Here is a 20,309-nt window from a genome sequence, read left to right on the forward strand (position 1 = left end):
CGTTGCCTCGCTAACCGTTCTTTACCATTCCACTTACTCTGTATGTTGTGGAATTTCTGTGGCTGTTCAGTGATGAGTTCTGATTGTCTCCTGTGCTCAACGACACTGGATCCTCCGCTCTTGCCTTTCCGTTGGGCCTACGGTTCTTAGCTGTCCCTGTTTCGATTTGGCCAGGGGGTCGGCAAGTTCTCCACGCTTCCCACTCGGGAGGTTGGCTTTGGGACGTCCCCTAGTGGATGAAGGAGAAAACAGGATTTTGGTACTTACCGATAAATCCCTTTCTCCGATTCCACAGGGGACACTGGACGCCCGCCCAGCACTGTGTACCTGCCGTTTTGTTTGGTTCCTTATATGATTGTGTAACTGCATGTGTTCCCTGCAGTAGGTTCCTATGTTCTCCTTCAGTCGGTCTTGTTCCCTTCTGTGGACTTTCTCCTTCTCCTGGTCTTTCTATTGTCCTCCGTCTCTTCTCGGGCTCCCATCTTAAACTGGTGCTGATGGGGCGTATAGGGGGAGGAGCCAGTTACACTTCTAAATTATTTAAAGTGCCAGGCTCTAATTAACCACCGTCTATACCCCACTGTCTAGAACTCCAGTGTCCCCTGTGGAATCGGAGAAAGGGATTTATCGGTAAGTACCAAAATCCTGTTATTAAATTGGTCTGTGTATTGGCATCATTCTTGCATAGGTATGCAACTTCCAAATGGTAATATTTACATTGAAGATGTGTATGTGTAATTAGATTTTGTCAGTGTATATAACTAGATATTCTAAACCTGAATTGTTTACTCATTTATAATGTTTGTACTACTTCAGAGGTACTCAAGGCACCCCAACAGTTCAGGTTTTAGAGATATCCATGGTTGAGCACAGGAGGTTAAATCAAATTGACCGCTGTACTAATTAAGTCACCTCTGCTCAACCATGTATATCTCAAAACCTGAACTGTTGGGGAGCCTTGAGGACTGCGTTTGGGAACCTTTTCACTACTTCAATGATGCACTAGGTAATGTACAGTTTTAAATGATTGCTTTCCTAATTAATGTAAATACTATTTGTATTCGCTTTTTCAATAGGATGAGGACATGTCCCTTCAAATCACAGAGAATGAGGGCAACGATGAGAATGACACCGTAGATGTGATTTGGAGGCAGCTCTTGGCCAGTTGCCCCTGGCTAGCAGACCAGGACGAGACTGCCTCAGAGGGTCTCATCAAGCTGTGGAGGAAAGTGGTGGACCGGATCTTTAGCCTGTACAAATTATCCTGCAGTGCATACTTCACCTTCTTAAAACTGAATGCTGGACGGGTGGGTGAACTCCCCTCAGATAAAATTGTTATATATGTGCTTGTGTTACAGTCAGGGCTTTTGTTTTCTTATTTTGTAACTGGAAGAAAAAAGTTTAAAATTATTGTCACATTCTTGTGTAGGTTACTCATGATGAAGATGATCCACGTTTACATTTAACTAACCCTTCTAAGCAGAGCACAGATGATGTAATTGTTATGGCTACTCTACGACTACTCAGACTGTTGGTTAAGCATGCTGGAGAACTCAGACAGTATTTAGAGCAAGGACTGGAGACTACTCCCACTTCTCCATGGAGAGGTAACATTTAAAAGCAAACCTTTTTATTTATAGTAACCGAACCCACATTGTGCCATATTTATACAACCCTATACAACTTAAAAAAAAACAAAACACATAAGATACAAGGAAACCACTGTTAGTTGTAGATTACATCAAAACCTTCTCTACTCCCTGCCATTTGATCTCCACTTTCTGTGTGTAACTGTCATGTTTGGGGGTGGGATACACATCATACCTCTGTGTATTTTATTTGTCATCCTCTGGAGTACTGTGGATACATTATATAAGTTGTTTGGGCTATGCTCTAACTGCCAGCAATCCAGCATATTGCCCACATATTCAAATCTCAAACCACTCTTTGGGAGATATATTGTGGATAATATAACACATACTGTAAATTATAAGTCACAGTTTGTTTGCCGTGTTTCAGTATATCTCTAATATCTAAAACAGGTGGGCAATAAGCGGCCTTACAGCTACTGTAGGACTACATGTCGCAGCATACCCTGCCACAGTTTTGCTGGAAGGGCACGCTGGGATTTGTAGTTTAACAGCAGCTGGAGGGCTGTGTATTGCCCACCCCTGAAAACCATTTCGACTATCAATAATACTATGGTTCTCCAAGAGTTCAACCGGGCCCAGTACAAGCAGGCATGGCTATGCCCTCGTTTGCCCTTTTTAGAAACTGCAAGGGGACATCATTTTTGGAGCGCAATTACTACTCCCCTGCACTAATATTCCATCCCCATCCTTTTCCTCAGAACCCTTGAATTTAGAGGGGTTATAAGTGGAGCTAGAACTGTTACATAGATATTGTTTCTGTGAGTTGATTAGTAGCATTTATGTATTATGTCATTATTTTAAAGAGAGATGCTCCAGGCAGCACTGCTGCATAGATTCTGGCTGCAGGGTGACATTCTAGGCACCCTGCTAGCCAGATGAGGCTAGCAGAAAGAAGCTCTGAGGACCAAACCAAATGATTCTGCGGGCCTTATAGGGCCCCCGGGCCTGAGGTTCCCCATGCCTGGTTTAGAACATGAAGTGCACTGTAGTCTATGTTCCAGCTCTTTTGTGCCTTATCAGAAAAAGTCCTTCCTTCTCTGACCTTATTTGTGTAAAATGTATATTTGTCCTTCAGATTTTTGGATTTCTGAAACCTGTGTATTCCTCCTTTTATAGGCATAATTCCTCAGCTTTTTTCCCGCCTCAATCACCCTGAAGTTTACGTTCGTCAGAGCATCTGTAATCTATTGTGTCGAGTAGCGCATGACTCGCCTCATCTCATCCTCTATCCTGCAATAGTGGGAAGTATATCGCTGAGCAGTGAATCCCAGTCTTCAGGTAAGTACACATCTTGCAGCTGGACCTACAGTATTCCAGTGTCTAATCGGTTTTTTAAAGTCTCATTTGGAAGCATTATGTGTAGCTTAAAATAGTAAAAATATGCTGTCTAGTTTACAATGCGGTATCAAGTTAGCGACTGTACAGGTGATAAAATATCAAGCATGTGTGTCACATTTTCTGTTGCGCTTTGAATACATTTTAATTATTATCATGTTGTGCTACTTAACACAGGAACAAAGCTCTCATCAGCAATTCCCACTTTGCTGGGAAACATGCAGGATGAGGAGCTCATGGGTGGTGAATGCGATGACGGAAGTCCTCCAGCCTCTCAAGAAAGCAATAGAGATGAAATGAAAAATGTGCTGAATGAGGACCAAGCCATGATGCAGGACTGTTACAGCAAAATTGTAGATAAATTATCTTCAGCCAACCCAACTATGGTGCTACAGGTTTGTGTATATATTATGACACTGCATAGCAGCAGTTATTTCCGCTTCCTATTGTTTATCAATGTGTTTAGCTCAATCTTATCCTGCTTTCTATGATGGTTGTCTTGTACAGGTTCAGATGTTGGTAGCTGAGCTGCGGAGAGTCACTGTGCTTTGGGATGAGCTATGGCTGGGTGTGCTACTCCAGCAACATATGTATGTTCTCAGGCGCATACAACAGTTGGAAGATGAAGTAAAGAGAGTCCAAAACAACAACACTCTTCGCAAGTATGTGCTCTATAGTATAATTAGGATCACTCATTATTGCTTTGCATCCAAGATCAAAACCTTAGTGTGGTGATTTTCTTAAACACAACACTCAACTTAGTTTTCCATAATGATTAGGAATTTACTGATATTCCCACATGTCCTATTGCAAGAACTCTTTGACATTGGCCTTGAGTCAGCCTTTTCAATGTTTTGAGGGAATAAATGAGTGGTGCATAGTTAAATGGATACAGCTAGAAGGAAGTCTGTGGGAGAGGGATATACAGCCATGGCCAAAAGTTTTGAGAATGACACAAGTATTGGTTTTCACAAAGTTTGCTGCTTCAGTGTTTTAGACCTTTTTGTCAGATGTTACTATGGTATACTGAAGTAAAATTACAAGCATTTCAGAAGTGTCAAAGGCTTTTATTGACAATTACATTAAGTTTATGCAGTCTCAATATTTGCAATGTTGACTCTTCTGTTTCAAGACCTCTGCAATTCGCCCTGGCATGCTGTCAATCAACTTCTAGGCCACATACTGACTGATGTCCGCCCATTATTGCCTAATCGATGCTTAGAGTTTGTCAGAATTTGTGGGTTTTTGTTTGTCCACCCACCTCTTGAGGATTGACCACACGTTCTCAATGGGATTAAGGTCTGGGGGGTTCCAGGGCATGGACTCAAAATTTCGATGTTTTGTTCCCTGAGCAACTTAATAATCACTTTTGCCTTTGCATTGTTCGTCACCAAACTGTTCTTGGATGGTTGGGAGAAGTTGCTCTTGGAGGATGTTTTGGTACCATTCTTTAGTCATGGCTGTGTTCTTAGGCAAAATTGTGAGTGATCCCTCTCCCTTGGCAGAAAAAGAACCCCACACATGAATGGTCTCAGGATGCTTTACTGTTGGCATTGTTGTTACAAACAACCTTTCAATTAACTATCCAAGATGTAAACCAATAATCCCCTCTGTTGGGGGCCTATTCTGGTCTCAGGATGGGTAAATAAGGCAGTAGAAAAATTGGCAGATCTTTGCTCTGATACTCCTCGAGCTTATCTTATTCTTCTGGTTGAGCATATAAGAGTCTGTTATGTACTTGAACCCGGCTGCTATTGGCACAGGTCTAGTCTGCTCCAAAGTTTCCACTTTAGCTATTGCTTCTCACAGAACTCTCTGGCTGAGATCATGGCAGGTGGATGCCGAATTACAATTGATCCTTAGAGGCGCTTCATTTTTCAGGAGAGCTTGACAAAATCATAGCTCTAGCTACAGGGGGAAAGAGTCCCTTTTTTCTTGCTGCATTTTCATTTCCCAAACCCAGGTCTTCTTCTGGTCCTTCCTTTCAACCCTCTGGTAGACACTGGTTCCGAGGGTAACAAGGACCACCGGCTTTTGTCAGGGGTCGAAAATCTAAGGGTTACCTAAACACATAGGGTATCTCATGGTGGAGCCACGTCATCTTTGTTTTCAAACAATTTGATTTCAGACTTGTCCTGATGCCTGGGTCAGGAGTAATCTTTCGGTAGGGTGCAAAATTTAATTTTTAGGCCCTACTCCTCAGAGGTTCTTTCCACGGGGTTTACTGGCCTCTAACCAGAAACTATTAGCCATAAAAGGGGCAGTGGACAATCTCATTGCCAGAGTGATCGTCCCATTCCCGATGGTCCAGACACCCCAGGGTTTTTATTCCAACCTCATATATTTTTGTAAATCATTTCAGTTAAGTTTCCAAAAATTCTAAATGGAATCCTTTCAATTGGTGATAGCTGAAATTCTCCTTCCTCCATGCCCGCTATCTATGCACATTCCCATATGGGAGCCACTTCAGTACTTTATTCGTTTTGCGTTCCGGGATGCCCACTTCCATTTCCAGGCCATTCCCTTTGGTCTCTCTTCCGTCCCATGCATGTTTACCAAAGTAATGGTGGCTCCCTTTAGGTTGTTGGGGGGTGATCATTGTCCCTTACCTTGATGATCTCCTGATAAAGGCCCCCTCCTCGGAGAGCCTTCATGTTCAATTTCAAAAAGTCTAATCTGAGTGTATCTAAGATTTCTTTTCCTCGGAATGTTTTCAACACTACTTTTACAGAGAATATTTCTTCTAGCGGACAAGATCCTGACTATCCAATGTCTGGTGATACTGGTTCTCAAAAACATGGGATGTCTGCATGTGTCTACTGGGGAAGCTTGTTTCCTCCTTCGAGACAGTTCCGTTCGACAGGTTACACTCCCAGTATCTTCAGTTGGACCCTGCCTCTCTCTCGGGCTCATCTGTCCTTCCTCTAATGGTTGAACTCCAAACATCTGTGCCAGACGCCTATTCACTATATGGGATTGGAGTTATGTTAGTCACCATGGACGCCAACCTCCGAGGCTGGGGGTGCTGTGGTTCTCAGGTATCAGTTCCATGGTTTTGGGCACCACCATTTCCTGTCAAGGCCAATTATTGTCCTGGAACTAAGGGCAAACTTCAAGGCCTTGTCAGCAGCTCAGCCGTATCTGCAAAGACAACCGGTAAAAGACCAGTTGGACAATGCCTTGGCCATGAGGGAGATGGCACCTATAATCAGATGGGCAAAAGGTCACATAGCGGCTGTGTTCATTCCCGGGGTTGGAAATTGGTAGACTACCTCAGCCTTCCGGGTCTTCATCCCAGTTAGTTTTCACTTCATCCAGAGGTTTCCCAGGCTCTAGTGGCGAGATGGGGATTGCCGGATGTCAATCTTATGGCGTCTTGTCTTAACAATAAGGTTCTTCTATATTGTTCCAGAGCGAGAGACCCAGCGGCGCTGACGGCAAATGCTCTGACACCGCTTTATCTACCTGCTCCCACCATTTGTGTTGCTTCCTCGGGTTCTAAAACGTTTCAAGTGGGAACAGGATGACTGATACTCCTGGCCCCAAATTAGCCTTAGTTGTGATAATCAGACCTTCGGGGTCCTCTGATAGACACCCAGCGGTCTTGTCTACTTTTTGCAATCTGCTCTGTTAACTGCTTGATTCGTGAATTTAAAATTCTTGATTGGAAGATGGTTTTCCCGCCTGGAGGGTGTCTGAGCGAAGTGCCTTATCCCGTTGCTTTCCCTATCTGATCTTTCATGACTAAAGATCAGTCTATCTGCAGATATAACTTTCTGGCGTGTAACCAGCTTTTAAGAGAAGACCTTAAGTCAGGGCCCAGTTTTTCACCAAAACTTAGCATGACTGGATTTAACAGGGTGGCTCTTGAGGCTTTGATCCCGCAATCTAAGGTGGTTATTCAGACCACGATCAATGCAGACCAGAAAAGGGTTTTTAACAGTAATACAAAAAGTTTTTACATTTTGTTTTTTGTTAAAGCACTTTAATTTTGTAACCTACTAATTTGCCTCTCAAGCAATGGACCAACATGCAGTGGAGTTTTTTTTTTTTTAATAATTTTTTTTCAAAATTACTGCAAAATGAAACTCAGTAGATTGTGTATTGTGTTCTCTATCAGTTATAAGACTATTATCGTTGTCAATATAAACTTTTTTTTTTTCTTTGTACGCTAGAGAGGAGAAGATAGCTATAATGCGTGAGAAGCACACTGCACTGATGAAACCCATTGTATTTGCTTTGGAGCATGTTTGTAGTATAACTTCAGTGCCTGCAGAAACGCCTCATGAAAAATGGTTCCAGGATAACTATGGAGAGGCAATTAAAAATGCTTTGGAAAAACTTAGAAATCCCTCCAATCCCGCGAATCCTGGAAATAGCTGGATACCATTCAAGCAGGTATTTGGAAAATTCCTTGTTGTGCCCCAGATTTTAGCGAATGACCAGTTTACTAGTGCGGACTGCGTATCAAATAGGTTGGGTATGAAATACCATCAGTCGGGGATGCCAGCTGTCAAAATACCGGCATCCCGATGCTCAGTATCTAGACAGGGTACGTAAGTATCCTAACCATCCCTCTCTCCTTGCACCCTAACCCTCTCTCCTTGCACTCTCCTTGCACCCTTACCCTCTCTCCTTGCACCCTTACCCTCTCTCCTTGCACCCTAACCCTCTCTCCTTGCACCCTAACCCTCCCTTAGTGCCTAACACTGACCTACCCACCACCACCACCATGTGGCTAATCTGGCCCCGCTATACTTGCGTTCGGGATGCCAGCTGTCGGAATTCCGACATCTGTATCTAAACTGGCGGCGTGCTTTAGGCACCTATGTTTAGTCCCGTGTTGGGATTCTGATGCCGGGATTTTAACAGCCGGCATCGCGTCACTCTGCAAAATAACTACATCCATTATCAAACAGATGTTCTCTGAACAGCTGTAATTAATGTTTCAAGTCTGTACTTTGATATAATTGTTATATGGGATTAAAGCTCTGTACACTAGCTGACTTTTCATTCATCATGGTACATTATCCTTAGTGATTTGAAGTATTTAAAAGCATCAAACTTTAGGTGAATGAGCTCTCGGAATACATTGATGGTTAGTAATGCGGGTTGTGCATTCATCAGCCGCAGTGCTACAAGTAGTGTGTGTACAAAACCCTATCGTCCTGACCATCTTGGCAGCATGTTAAGGGGATGTAGTCGGGTCACAATGCCGACAGTGGCATCCTGACTGTCGCAATCCCGACAGATCCCGATGGTAAGTATTTAGGGTTGGGCTGCGGGTGAGGAACGGTTAGGTGGCGGGAGGGGTTAAGACTTCGGTTAAAATACTTGCCAAAATCCGTCAGGATGCCGCTGTCGGGAACCCGTACCCAACCCTGTTTATGGTCTTTGGCTCCTAGTGATACTTATCAGAGAAAATAGTTATAGAGACTGGTTATTTTCACTTTACCCAGCACAGTTTAGTTTGTAATTCCCTAAAGTTGCATATAGATATAGTGATTAAATGCATTTTACAGATCATGCTAAGCTTGCAGCAGAGAGCACAGAAGCGTGCAAGCTACTTGTTACGCCTTGAAGAAATCAGCCCTTATCTAACCTCTATGTCAAACACAGAAATAGCCCTTCCAGGTGAAGTGTCAGACAGAGACACCATCACAATTCATAGCGTGGGCAGCACCATCACCATCCTGCCTACAAAAACAAAGCCTAAAAAGTTTATCTTCCTGGGCTCTGATGGGAAAAACTACCCCTATCTCTTCAAAGGTATGCGTCTCATTGCTCTACTAATATTTAGCACTGTATGATTTGATTGTTCTTCATGCCTAATTATTGATACCATTACAGGTTGAGTCTCCCATATCCAAAATGCTTTGGACCAAGGGTATTTTGGATATCGGAATATTCCGTATTTTGGAATAATTGCATACCATTTTGAAATGTCTTAGGAATAGGGCCCAAATCTAAACACAGAATGCATTTATGGTTCATATACACCTTATATACACATCCTGAAGGTTATTTTATACAATATTTTCAATAATTTTGTGGCTCAAATAAAGTTTGTGTAGATACATGAAATTCATTTATATGTCATATACACCTTATACACACAGCCTATAGGTAATTTTATACTTTATTTTTAATTTTGTGTCTTAAACAAAGTTTGTGTACATTGAACCATCAAAAATCAAAGGTTTCACTATTTTAGTCATGCTAAAAATATTCCGTATTTCGGAATATTTGGATATGGGAGACTCAACCTGTACTAGCTTTTCCATTTTATTTATTGTGCTAAACAGGTTTGGAAGATCTGCATCTTGATGAACGGATTATGCAATTTCTGTCGATTGTAAACACCATGTTTGCAACCATCAATGGTCAAGAGTCTCCTCGCTTTCGGGCCAGGCACTATTCTGTCACTCCCCTTGGCACACGATCTGGGCTCATTCAGTGGGTGGATGGAGCAACTCCTCTGTTCGGTCTTTATAAACGATGGCAGCAAAGGGAAGCTGCTTTGCAAGCGCAGAAGGTACAAACTGCTAAAAGAACATGAGTTATATGAAGAGACTGTTTAGGCATATTTTGTTTTATAAAGAGTATACCAATTTGTTATGAAAGGATAAAGATCATTTGTTTTCTAGGCAATTACCATAAGTAAGGTGTAACACTGTATTTGTTTTTTTTTGCATACAATATTGTGCAGAATCTTGAAGGCGCGCCCCCAGTCTAGGTGTAAACCTTTGACTCTGCAGCCCCTATGCCCCCTCTGTTGGTGTTGTGACCTCGATATCAGCTGAAATGCTGAAAACAGAGTCTAATACTTCCTATCCTTGTCTGGCTTTTTTTTTTTTTTTTTGCACCCACTTACCAGAAGTGGAAGAACCCTGGGAGATGCTGCTTCTGCTTGCAGTTCTGAGGTGGTTCTCACAGGAAGGAGCAGCTCGAATGCAACATTAAACTGCCAGTGCTACTTTAACACTTTTTTGGTCAGGACACAGGGCTTGTTCTTAATTATAATGTGCATAAATTTACCTTTATAAATCTAACAGTTATTTGTACAAAATATTATGCAGGTTAATTTGCCAACCATTCTCAGTGAGTGAACAGAGGAGATACAAGTATTACAGGACCTAGCTGCTACCCAACATACACTACAAGCACCCATATCACATGAGTGTCACAGGAAAAGAAATAGCAGCTATTAAGCCCAAAATCCAGTTTGTGCATTTATCTTACAAGCTGCCTATAATGAGGCCGCATAGAAGCAGACACAATGTCCTTATTCTCAGATATTAATGCTTGCTATTCAAAAATCTTCTGGTGTCTTACTACAATTGAGTTTGACATTACGTTTCGGAGGAGCACAACTACACATATCATTAATTTGTGTGGCCAAATTGGAGAGACGTCAGGCTGAGCGACAAGATCAGTATGCGATTGGCAAGCTTAATCCAAACCCAACACTAATGTTACTAAAAACGAAGGAAGGCATGGTCTGAAATGTCAGGTTATCTTACTGCTCTATTTCTGACATGTGCAAAGGAGGTTCTCTTGTTCCCTCCCGACTACTAATCTCCTGGTATTGTCCTTCCTTTATGACTTTTCACCTTGAATTAGTCTAATTCATTACCACTGGCATATTATGGGTAAGAAAGAAAATAGACACCACAATTTTTACTATTGTCAAAGCCATATCCATTTCAAACAGAAATCTTAAACCTCTTGGTTTAATCAATCCTGTATCTGGTGCATACCTAGCTATAGTGGTGTGTATGTGTCTGTTACACAAATGCAAACTTCTGACCTCTACTAGTACATTTTGGAATGGGGGTGGAGGTAATATTGTGTTCTTCACCAAAGACCAGCCTGTATTGTGACCTTTTACATTTTGTGCTTTGCAAATGCACAAAAAGCTAATAAAAATCCTCACTATTGCTAAGTGATGGTTTGTTATAGCTGTTCCCCAGTAGATGCACAAAAAGCTGATAAAAAACTGCACTATTGCTAAGTGATGGTTATAGCTGTCCCTCAGTAGATCTCAAATTGGTGTTTTCTTTGTAGGCACAAGATTCCTATCAGACTCCTCAGAACCCAGCAATGGTTCCACGGCCCAGTGAGTTGTATTACAGTAAAATAAGTCCTGCATTAAAGGCAGTTGGTCTGAGTTTGGATGTGTCCCGCCGGGACTGGCCTCTTAATGTAATGAAGTCTGTGCTTGAAGAATTAATGGAATCCACTCCCCCAAACCTGCTTGCCAAAGAATTGTGGTGCTCATGCGCCACTCCTGATGAATGGTGGAGAGTTACACAGGTGAGTGGTGTATAGTGTTTTTATAGGGCCCCTGGAAACTTTAAGTCAATTCCAAGCTTGATGTGACCCAAATTCTGCATTATGTGCATCTGTAGTTAAAGTTCACTGGGGTTTTTATTTTTTTGGTGAATGTCTTTTAAGTCCTATAAAATTAATCATGCTACGCTGATATTTATTAACATGACACTGAACTACCAAATGGTGTTTTCACAGAGGTATAATGTAATCTTCTCCATAAACATTAGGGGCCTAGCTTCAAGCTAAACATAAAGATGCCTTGTTTGTGTATGAGCAAAGACGAATTTGTACATTATGTACATCCTTAAATTTAGTATAGAGGCAACAAAGATTGCAGTCATTAAAACCTGATCCCATTTTATGTATAAAGTTTGGCTTGTAGCTGACTTATTTTGAGTTACTCTGATCATGAAATAAGATTCTTCTCAAAGGGCCAAGTTTCTCCTCCACCTGCAGGGCTTTAATGATCTGAGTTTGCAGGGGCCACAGTTGCAATATAGGTGCATCTGTAATTACAGAAGCAACCTGAGCATAGTGTATCAGTTTTGTACCAAAACATGTATTTACATTGGCAGAGTGCTTGCTTAGTGTTTACCAATAGCTTTGTTTCCCTGTGCACTCAAATTGGTTGAATCAAGGGTATACAATTGCTAAATCCATTGTGTAGCCATAAAGCAGTGCTGTTCCTTCCTTGTGAGATTTCTATTTTTATCTGCAATTTGATAGAAGCCATTAATATTAATGGCCAATTCACTTTGTACCCATTGCTGTTTCTTTTCAGTCCTACGCCAGATCAACTGCTGTCATGTCGATGGTTGGCTACATCATAGGTCTTGGTGACAGGCACTTGGATAATGTGCTAATTGACATGACAAGCGGAGAGGTGGTCCACATTGATTACAATGTTTGCTTTGAGAAAGGTGAGATCCGTGTTGCTATTTTTGTTCATGCGTGGCTATCAAACATTGCATTTAAAGTAGTAGTGCAAGAAATAAATGTTCCTATTTCTACTTCAGGGTCCATAGGGGGTCCACAGGGTTGACCTTGGGGTATAGGTTGGGAACCAAATCCGGGCACCACGCAGTTAAAGCTTTTAGCTCCCAGGATACACTTGGGTCCACTCTCCCTATAACCCCACCCCCAAGCCAGAGGCACCTCAGTTTAAGTTGGTGCCCGGCCGGAATCGGGTCACCGTTTAGTGCAGTGGGGAGCTGATTAGCAGCCCCTAAGCTTTATTTTCTCTAAAGGACAGAGTTTTTTATTTTTCCTTTGGATTCTTCAGAGCGGCAGCGTCAGACTGTCCATAGGACGTCTAAGCTGCCGCTCCGTCACCCCGCTGGCGCTGAGACGCCAGTACAGATCTGGGGATCTCAGCGGGACCCCAGAGTCTGTACTAGCCGGACTCTGCGGGCGCCCAGGACTGCTGCCGGATCCACGGGGAGCAGGTAAGGCGCGGGTCACCGCTTGCGGTGATCCGCGCATTTGAAATGCAGTCCTGTGCCTCCGGTCTCTGGGGACAGACCGGAGGCGCCGGCAGTGGCGGCGGGCCCCCCATACCCCGTGTGTCCACTAGACCACCAGGGACTTAGTGTTCGGTGCAGGGAGCCGGCGTCCCGGGGGTTAATAGCCGGCCAGGGGAGACAGCCTTCCCTGTTACAGAGGCTCCTCCCCTCAGCTCAGCGCGCCTTTCAGTATCTATAGTCTGGCGTCGCTGAGCTGCTTCCTCCGCGGGCCACGCTTCTTCTGAGGTCTCCAGCGGCCATTTTCTCTGTGGTGCAGCAGAGATCTCTGGAGATGGCAGTTGGTCCAGTCCCCCTGCGTACCTCACCATCAGGTCAGTGTACACAGCGCTGTAGCCTTCCCAGACACTGAATCTGGGCAGTTGAATGCAGTGTAATAGTGCAGTATATTATATGACATGTTTATGTATATATGTATATATCTGCATTGTATGTGACTTATGCTAGTACTGACTGTACTTTATTCTCTCACCTGTCAGTGTATATCTATCCCTTTCCTTATCTGCCCTAATACAGCTGTACTTGGGGTGGTTCTGAGACCTCACATTTATATACTTGTTAATATTTGTGAGGTTTGTCACATACTGTTGCGTGCTGCACGTTGCCATATTTTGAGTGGAACTGTGTGTTGCATACGCTGAAAATGGGTCCCTGCAGCTAATTTTTAGTTTCAGTCAGGACCAGTATAGCGCTGCTCGATCACAAGGCTTGGTCAGATATGTCTGACCAGGAGATAGAGCGTTATACTGCACCCATTTTTACTATCCTGCAAGCCATGTGCTGCAGGTGTTAGTGCGGAGGATTTAACTCTTAAAGGGTTCTGTATGTGGCGTCATCGGGTGCCGGCCCCTTTCACGACCCCCTTGGGCGGTTTGTTTTCTCGGGATCCTCTTAATTGCGGATCGCCGGGCGGGCCCCATTGTTGTACCTCACTTGGGGTTACTTCACCATACTGCCCTTTTTCATCTCAGGGTATCTCGCAGTTTCTTGCACTCTTCGCCTGTGACACAGACTACCGCTCCCTACAGGGGTTTTTCGAGTATATGAATTCCCCCTGGTGCCACAATAGTCTGTCATGCCCCTTGCAGGGATTACCACAACAGCCACCCTGGGTGGATGTCGTTTTTCTATGAAACGCAAATTGGCGTGGTTGACGCCCTGTGCTTACTTCCCACTTGGCTCTACCGTGAACTGGATACTGTTTTGGGCTCTTTCCCTCTTACACGGGGGGAAGCCTATCTCAAGTATTATTATCCCTGTTTTAGGGCTGGTAGCAGGTCCATTCTGCACCTGTATCATACACCCTCAGTATTACGTGCCTTTTGGGTCCCTGTTGCTGACTAGCGGGTGGATCGCATGGCGGGACTCTGGCTGTTGCCAGATATGAGGTATTACAACAGTGTTTGGTCTCCTGTCCCAAATTCCCTGAGGGTCATCATGAGCCCCTCCTGGGGTGGATGGGCGTGTTACTCGTCGGATTACAGACGTTACTACGCATCCCATTCCTGCGTGGTCGGATTCTTCTGATCCGTAGGTGGTAACTCTGCCTGAAATCAGTATACTCGCTTTCAGGGGTTGTTACCCATCCTACCATGGCGATAGCATGGTTGGTTAATACTATTGCATACTGAGCTGATGCATTTGTAATGTTTTTTCCCCTCCAACACGTCTGGGGTTCAAATGTATTTGGTTGCTCACGTAATATATGCAGTTGTCATAGGTGGACATGCCTATATTGGATACCAGCTCCTAATTTTCAGAGTTCCGGCTGCGACGGTATCCTCCGTAATACCCTATTGCTGCGCTCTGGGAATGCAGAGGTGCAGATACCATCTATAGGGTATATCTTGTTGGGTCCTGACCTTGACAGTGGCAGTACAAATTTCCCGCCGTCAGCTATGCTCACTACGGGGCCTCAGACTATTAAGTCTTTTTGTCCTCTGGGTCAGCCTAAAGGTCTGTTTCTTCATAGACTGTCGGCCTTTACAAGGGCCGACATATCCAGTTCCGAGCAGACCTGGACTGCCAGCCGATCCTGCTTCTGAACCTACGGATATATTGTCAGCCTGACGAGACAGGCCTACCACTGGGAGATGGCGATTTCTCAGTTTGCCCGGTACTAGTGTCTAGTTGCCGCGGCTACGTGGGTAGGAGGGTACGCACTCTCTTTGCTCAGGCGGCCTATTTCCATGTGATGGTACGCAGGCCCTTATTCGGAACAGGGCCTTACAAATCCAGAAAGCTATACAGTTGTTGCGGTAAGCGGAGCTAATTGGGCCATCCCCACTTTCTCAGCGAGGGACTGGTTGTTCTGCTTTCTTTCTGGTGCGGTGGCTGAATGGTCCTCTTTGGCCTATTCTCTGTCTCAATTCCCCGAACCAGTTCCTAAAGCTACCTGGGCTCAGGAAGCAATCCCTATGCTCCATCATACTATGTTTGGAACCTGGGGACTTTATGGTATCACTGGATATACAGGACGCGTGCCTACGGGTACTTACAGAGACCTTACCTCAGCATGGACTGAGGTTTGCTGTATCACAGCACTTACGATTTTTCGGGCTCTGCCTGTTGGGACTGCTCTCAGCCCCACAGGGGTTTACCAGCGTTTTGGATTTTCTGACAGTTCTTCTGTTCAGTATATCCCAATGCTCCTGTACCTGGATGGCCTCCTGCTCTTAGCAGGATCACCGGGGTACTTTACAGCCGGGTCTGACTGACTGACAGGGGGGTTGACTGCAGACGTTTAATCAATGGGGAAAAAGTCCTCCCTGCATCCCTCTCTGGGTATTCTTCACCTAGGAGCCCTGCTGGATTCTCAGAATCTGAGAATTCTTCTGGCATAAGACGGCATCTCCACTCTTCCATTAGGAGTACATGGATGTCTGCGCAGTCGACATATGTCTTTACACTCTGGGATGCATGGTCCACTATTCAGTGTCTGCCTTTGGAAGGGTGGAATGGGCTTAGTTCCATTCCAGGCCTTTCCATAATTGGCTTATCTCCAGATGGAACAAGTTATTTCTGTCTGATCACTGTTCAAACGATGATGCTCTCCCCGGAGGCAAGTCGGTCCCTTTACGGGTGACTATGGCCATCTCGTCCAGGGTATTCTTTGCTAAGGACAGTGTCTGGTTCGCATCCATTTCAGTGCAGTTGGATGTCTGTCGATTCCACCCTGTCAATTAACTGGTTGGAACTTTAGCCTGTCTTGGGCCTTCACTCTGGCATAACCCTTGTTTCCCGGTGAGGTATGTCATACATTCGGACATTGTCTGAGGGTCTCCTCCCGACCATCTCGACAGTGTTCATTTCAGGTGCTCTCCATTGGTAAGCGGGAGTCCTCAGCCGTCACGACGTGCATCCAGGGGACTAGTCTCTTCCCCAAGAGAGGTTTCATCTCCTGGTGAGCAGGGGGGGGGGGGGGTCCTCCTGAGGTGACCCTCATGGCCTTCTGACTCTATCACACTATGGTGTTACAGTCCAACTCTGGGGATTCTGAAGCAACCTTCAGTGACTCTTTGTCGGTGAAGTAGTTCTTCCAATTTGCGTACCTGTGTTCTCCGGTCTCCATTCTTCCTCGAGGGAAGTGTTTCAATCGAGACGGAGATGCTTTCCTGCTGGTGGCTCCTGATTGCCCCAGATGTCAGGGGTACTTGGTTTTTCGGAGTCTCTCCATCGATACTCCATTCCTGATGCTTCACTGCCCAGACCTGTTGTCTCAGGGTCCTGGGGTTTGTCTTGGACCTGGGTCGTTTGTCTTTGACTGCGTCCCTACAGTGGTCTTACGGCTTCCCTGGCTTTGTCATCATTGGAATGATTAGAGCACATGGATCAGTTTTTGCTGGGACCTACCACAAACTGTGGCAGCCATAATTCTTATGGTATTATACCTGTCGATATGATCCTCTGGTGTCCAGGATTTCCAGATATTCTGGCATTCCTGACAGTGCGGATCTCTACACTGTCAGTATGATTAAGATATGGAATTGCTCCGCTCTGGTATCCAGTTCATCCTTTGGAGTGTTTTCTGGATTATGCCTCCATTTGTCCTCCCTAGGGACTCCTTGGGAGTTAGTAGTGGTTCTTCGTTGACTCCGGGGAAAGTTAATGGAACCGCTGGTTGTGATTGCCATTACATGGTCTATTGCTTTGGTTTTCTCTCTTTCTCTCAGGGAGTTTATATCACCCAGGTGAGTGTCGGAATTGGGAGCGTTCTCATGTGGCTCCCTCTTCTGGAGGGCATCTTGTCAGGGTGTGAGTTGCTCTCACCCTGTGTTTCTTCTTAGTGATTTTTAGGTTCCATATTATTCTGGAACTTATGGTGAGGCCATTCAGTCCCCGGTCTTATCGGCTGGTGTGGCCTCATTGACTGTGGTCCGGCCTCTGTGGATTTATGTGATCCGTTCAAGTTCCTGACGGAAATCGGACTCCTTATTGGTGGTCTGAGATTTCTGGTTTTAACAGGAAAGGATGGCCGGCCTATGGCCAAATGTTGGCTGGACGTCTTCTTCTTCAGGGGCCTACCCATGGGTAGGCCTTTCTGTTGTTGATGCTTGTTTTTTCTCGGGCCATGTAACCCTCGTGGGTGGCTCGCTGTGGCGCCTTGGCTGTTTTGCCTTGCTAGATGGCCACGTGGTCTTCTGCCCACACCTTTTTAAGGTTCTAGGCATTGGTTTCCTTTGCCTCTCCGGATGCTTCCTTTTTGGCGGCGGATTCTCCTCTCAGCACAGGAGCGTCCCCTCCCTTGGTTGAACTGCTTTGGGACATCCCCAAGGTCAACCCTGTGGACCCCCTATGGACCCTGAAGTAGAAAACAAGAGATATGGTAAGAACTTACCTTTGTTATCTCTGTTTCTACGAAGTCCATAGGGTCCACAGGGCGCCCGCCCTGACGCACCTGGCTTCAAATGGGCTGTGTGGCTGGTCACCGGTTTTCCGTCTCCCATTTCTGTGAGTATGGTTATCGAGTGTTCCAGTTTTCTCTCTCTTTTTTTCTCCTCCTCCGGCCTTTGGCTACTTACAAACTGAGGTGCCTCTGGCTTGGGGGTGGGGTTATAGGGAGAGTGGACCCAAGTGTATCCTGGGAGCTAAAAGCTTTAACTGCGTGGTGCCCGGATTTGGTTCCCAACCTATACCCCAAGGTCAACCCTGTGGACCCTATGGACTTCGTAGAAACAGAGATAACAAAGGTAAGTTCTTACCATATCTCTTGTTATTTGCAACCATTTCCACAGGCAAGAGTCTTCGTGTTCCAGAAAAAGTCCCTTTCCGCATGACCCAGAACATTGAGAGCGCTTTGGGAGTAACCGGGGTGGAGGGAGTGTTTCGGCTGTCTTGTGAACAGGTAAACAGAACAGTAATACTTGTTTTTACATACTCCTTTCAAAGACAGCTGTTAATGTGCTGTCCATATAAATTAGAGTACTGATAGTTTCACTTGTGTTATTCGTAACCATCAGCTGAAATGGTTACTATGGTCTGGTCCATAATGAGGCATGTATCCACATACTGACATATCTTGTTGCACTTGTACTTGGTAACATAGAACTGCATTGTACTAAAATCAGTCTTGCTAACTTTTTTTTATTTATACTTTACTATTCAGCATCCATCAATGTTAAAACCTGTGTGTGTTTATATGGATCATCTTTCGTTAAGTAATAGTTGAGTAGTTCTTAATTGTACACTGTGCTGGGTTGCAGGTCCTTCACATAATGAGAAGAGGCAGAGAGACGCTGCTGACATTACTTGAGGCTTTTGTTTATGACCCCCTTGTGGACTGGACGGCTGGTGGGGAGGCAGGATTTGCTGGTGCAGTCTATGGTGGAGGAGGCCAGCAGGCAGAAAACAAGCAAAGTAAACGAGAGATGGAGCGAGAGATCACTCAGAGCCTGTTTTCCTCCAGAGTAGCGGAAATTAAGGTAACACTGTAGTCATATGTTGCTCTGCGATCATGTTTGTGATTAAATTTACTTTGTATCAACCTTTAATCATGACAGGTGCACTCTAGGACTTGGTATGCAGCACTAGGGGGCCATGGGTAAAGGTACATTTCTATGAGTGCTCTCAGAATTCGGCAGCCACCATTGCTTGCTCCCAACTTGGGGACCTTCTGCGTTGTATGTACTTTGCTATGGTCTATTTTTAACGTTAATGGAGACGAACTGCCCGATAAATTTTTTTTTTTTTTTTTAGGTGAACTGGTTTAAGAATAAGGATGAGATGCTGAGCGTCCTTCCTAAACTAGACAGCAGTTTGGATGAATATCTAAACTTGCATGAAGAACTGACTGAGGTGGAGAAGTTGCAGACCAGACTTAGGGAGGAGATGACGTACTTGGAAGCAGCTGAAGCCCCAGATCATCCTGCTCATACTCTGCAGCACAGGTCAGCAGTGTTGTGCTAATTATTATACTAGCATTTCTAGGCGTTGTTTTATTATAGAGATTCTAGATTTGATGTCTAGGCTTGCTACGTGCTCCCTCACATCTTTTTATTTTTCCTTTCATTTGTTTCAATGCGGTCACAGCACTGTGGGGTAAAGGCCTTGCCACGGGAATGACACTCTTATGAAGTTGATTTCTCATACCAGGCTATACTCATAGCATGATATTAGCTCTCAGCTTTATTTTTGTGTCTCTAGTAAACAGACGTGGACTGTCTGCTACAGTAGGGATGTAGTCAGGAAGTCCATGGTCAAAATGCAGACCAGCGAAATTCCGACAGTGAAAGCCCGGCATGGGACTAAAGATAGGCGTCTAATTACCGACGCCTATCAGCCCCACGCGAAATCCCGACGCCCCGCATACCGAAAGTAGGTAAGCCGGACGTCGGGAGCTCTTAGCCGCGGGGGGTGGGGTAGGGCTAGGTTTAGGAACTTTCGGGCGGACTTAGGTTTAGGCACCCACCCGGGAGGGTTAGGGTTAGGCTAGGGGAAGGGAGGGCTAGGCACCTCCCCGGGAGGAAAAGGTTCAGGGTTGCGGGGAGGGGGGTTAGGTTTAGGCACCCCTGGGGGAGGTTAGGCACTAGGGGGGAGGTCGGGATCTTCATCTGCAGGCCTTAGATCCGACGGTTACATACAGATTCCCTACAGTAGTACTTCTTTAAATATTCGGCTTTAATTGTACTTTTGTATTTTTTTTAAAGTGTCATGCATTACTGTGCAAATATAACTGAATAAATCCAGGTCTATTTCTAGAACTACAAAGCAGGGTAAGCTTGTAGATGGCTCTGCATGTTGTGACCTGTAACTGACCTGCTTAGTCTCCCCATGAGTTTTGTGGAAGATGGCCCATGTGTTTGACCTCTGCTCAACCAGAAAAACAAGAAGTTTGGGAACATGGACCCTAAAGTTTCCATTAAATACTGCTTGAATACCATGTAGGGAAGGGTGAGCTTTGACATGGCTACATGCAAAACGTCGACATGGTCTGCATGTCGACATGTTCAGAATGTCAACATTCACAATG

The 20,309-nt window shown here is 44.8% G+C and overlaps 1 protein-coding gene across 1 annotated transcript in view; it reads left to right on the forward strand.

The window, feature by feature from the left end:
• Window positions 1-20,309, forward strand: part of SMG1 (SMG1 nonsense mediated mRNA decay associated PI3K related kinase) — a 243,586-nt gene that overhangs the window by 176,058 nt on the left and 47,219 nt on the right. The window contains exons 34-46 of the mRNA XM_088476176.1: window positions 1,077-1,307; window positions 1,430-1,607; window positions 2,769-2,930; window positions 3,165-3,382; window positions 3,495-3,649; window positions 7,163-7,385; window positions 8,510-8,756; window positions 9,293-9,522; window positions 11,055-11,303; window positions 12,103-12,241; window positions 18,076-18,185; window positions 18,544-18,762; window positions 19,037-19,227. Coding sequence (XP_088332302.1) covers window positions 1,077-1,307; window positions 1,430-1,607; window positions 2,769-2,930; window positions 3,165-3,382; window positions 3,495-3,649; window positions 7,163-7,385; window positions 8,510-8,756; window positions 9,293-9,522; window positions 11,055-11,303; window positions 12,103-12,241; window positions 18,076-18,185; window positions 18,544-18,762; window positions 19,037-19,227 — 2,552 coding nt within the window. The remainder of the gene's footprint in view (window positions 1-1,076; window positions 1,308-1,429; window positions 1,608-2,768; window positions 2,931-3,164; window positions 3,383-3,494; window positions 3,650-7,162; window positions 7,386-8,509; window positions 8,757-9,292; window positions 9,523-11,054; window positions 11,304-12,102; window positions 12,242-18,075; window positions 18,186-18,543; window positions 18,763-19,036; window positions 19,228-20,309) is intronic.

This window comes from Taudactylus pleione, unplaced genomic scaffold (assembly GCF_031769625.1).
Source record: "Taudactylus pleione unplaced genomic scaffold, aTauple2 ptg000184l, whole genome shotgun sequence".
Classification (NCBI taxonomy): domain Eukaryota; kingdom Metazoa; phylum Chordata; class Amphibia; order Anura; family Myobatrachidae; genus Taudactylus; species Taudactylus pleione.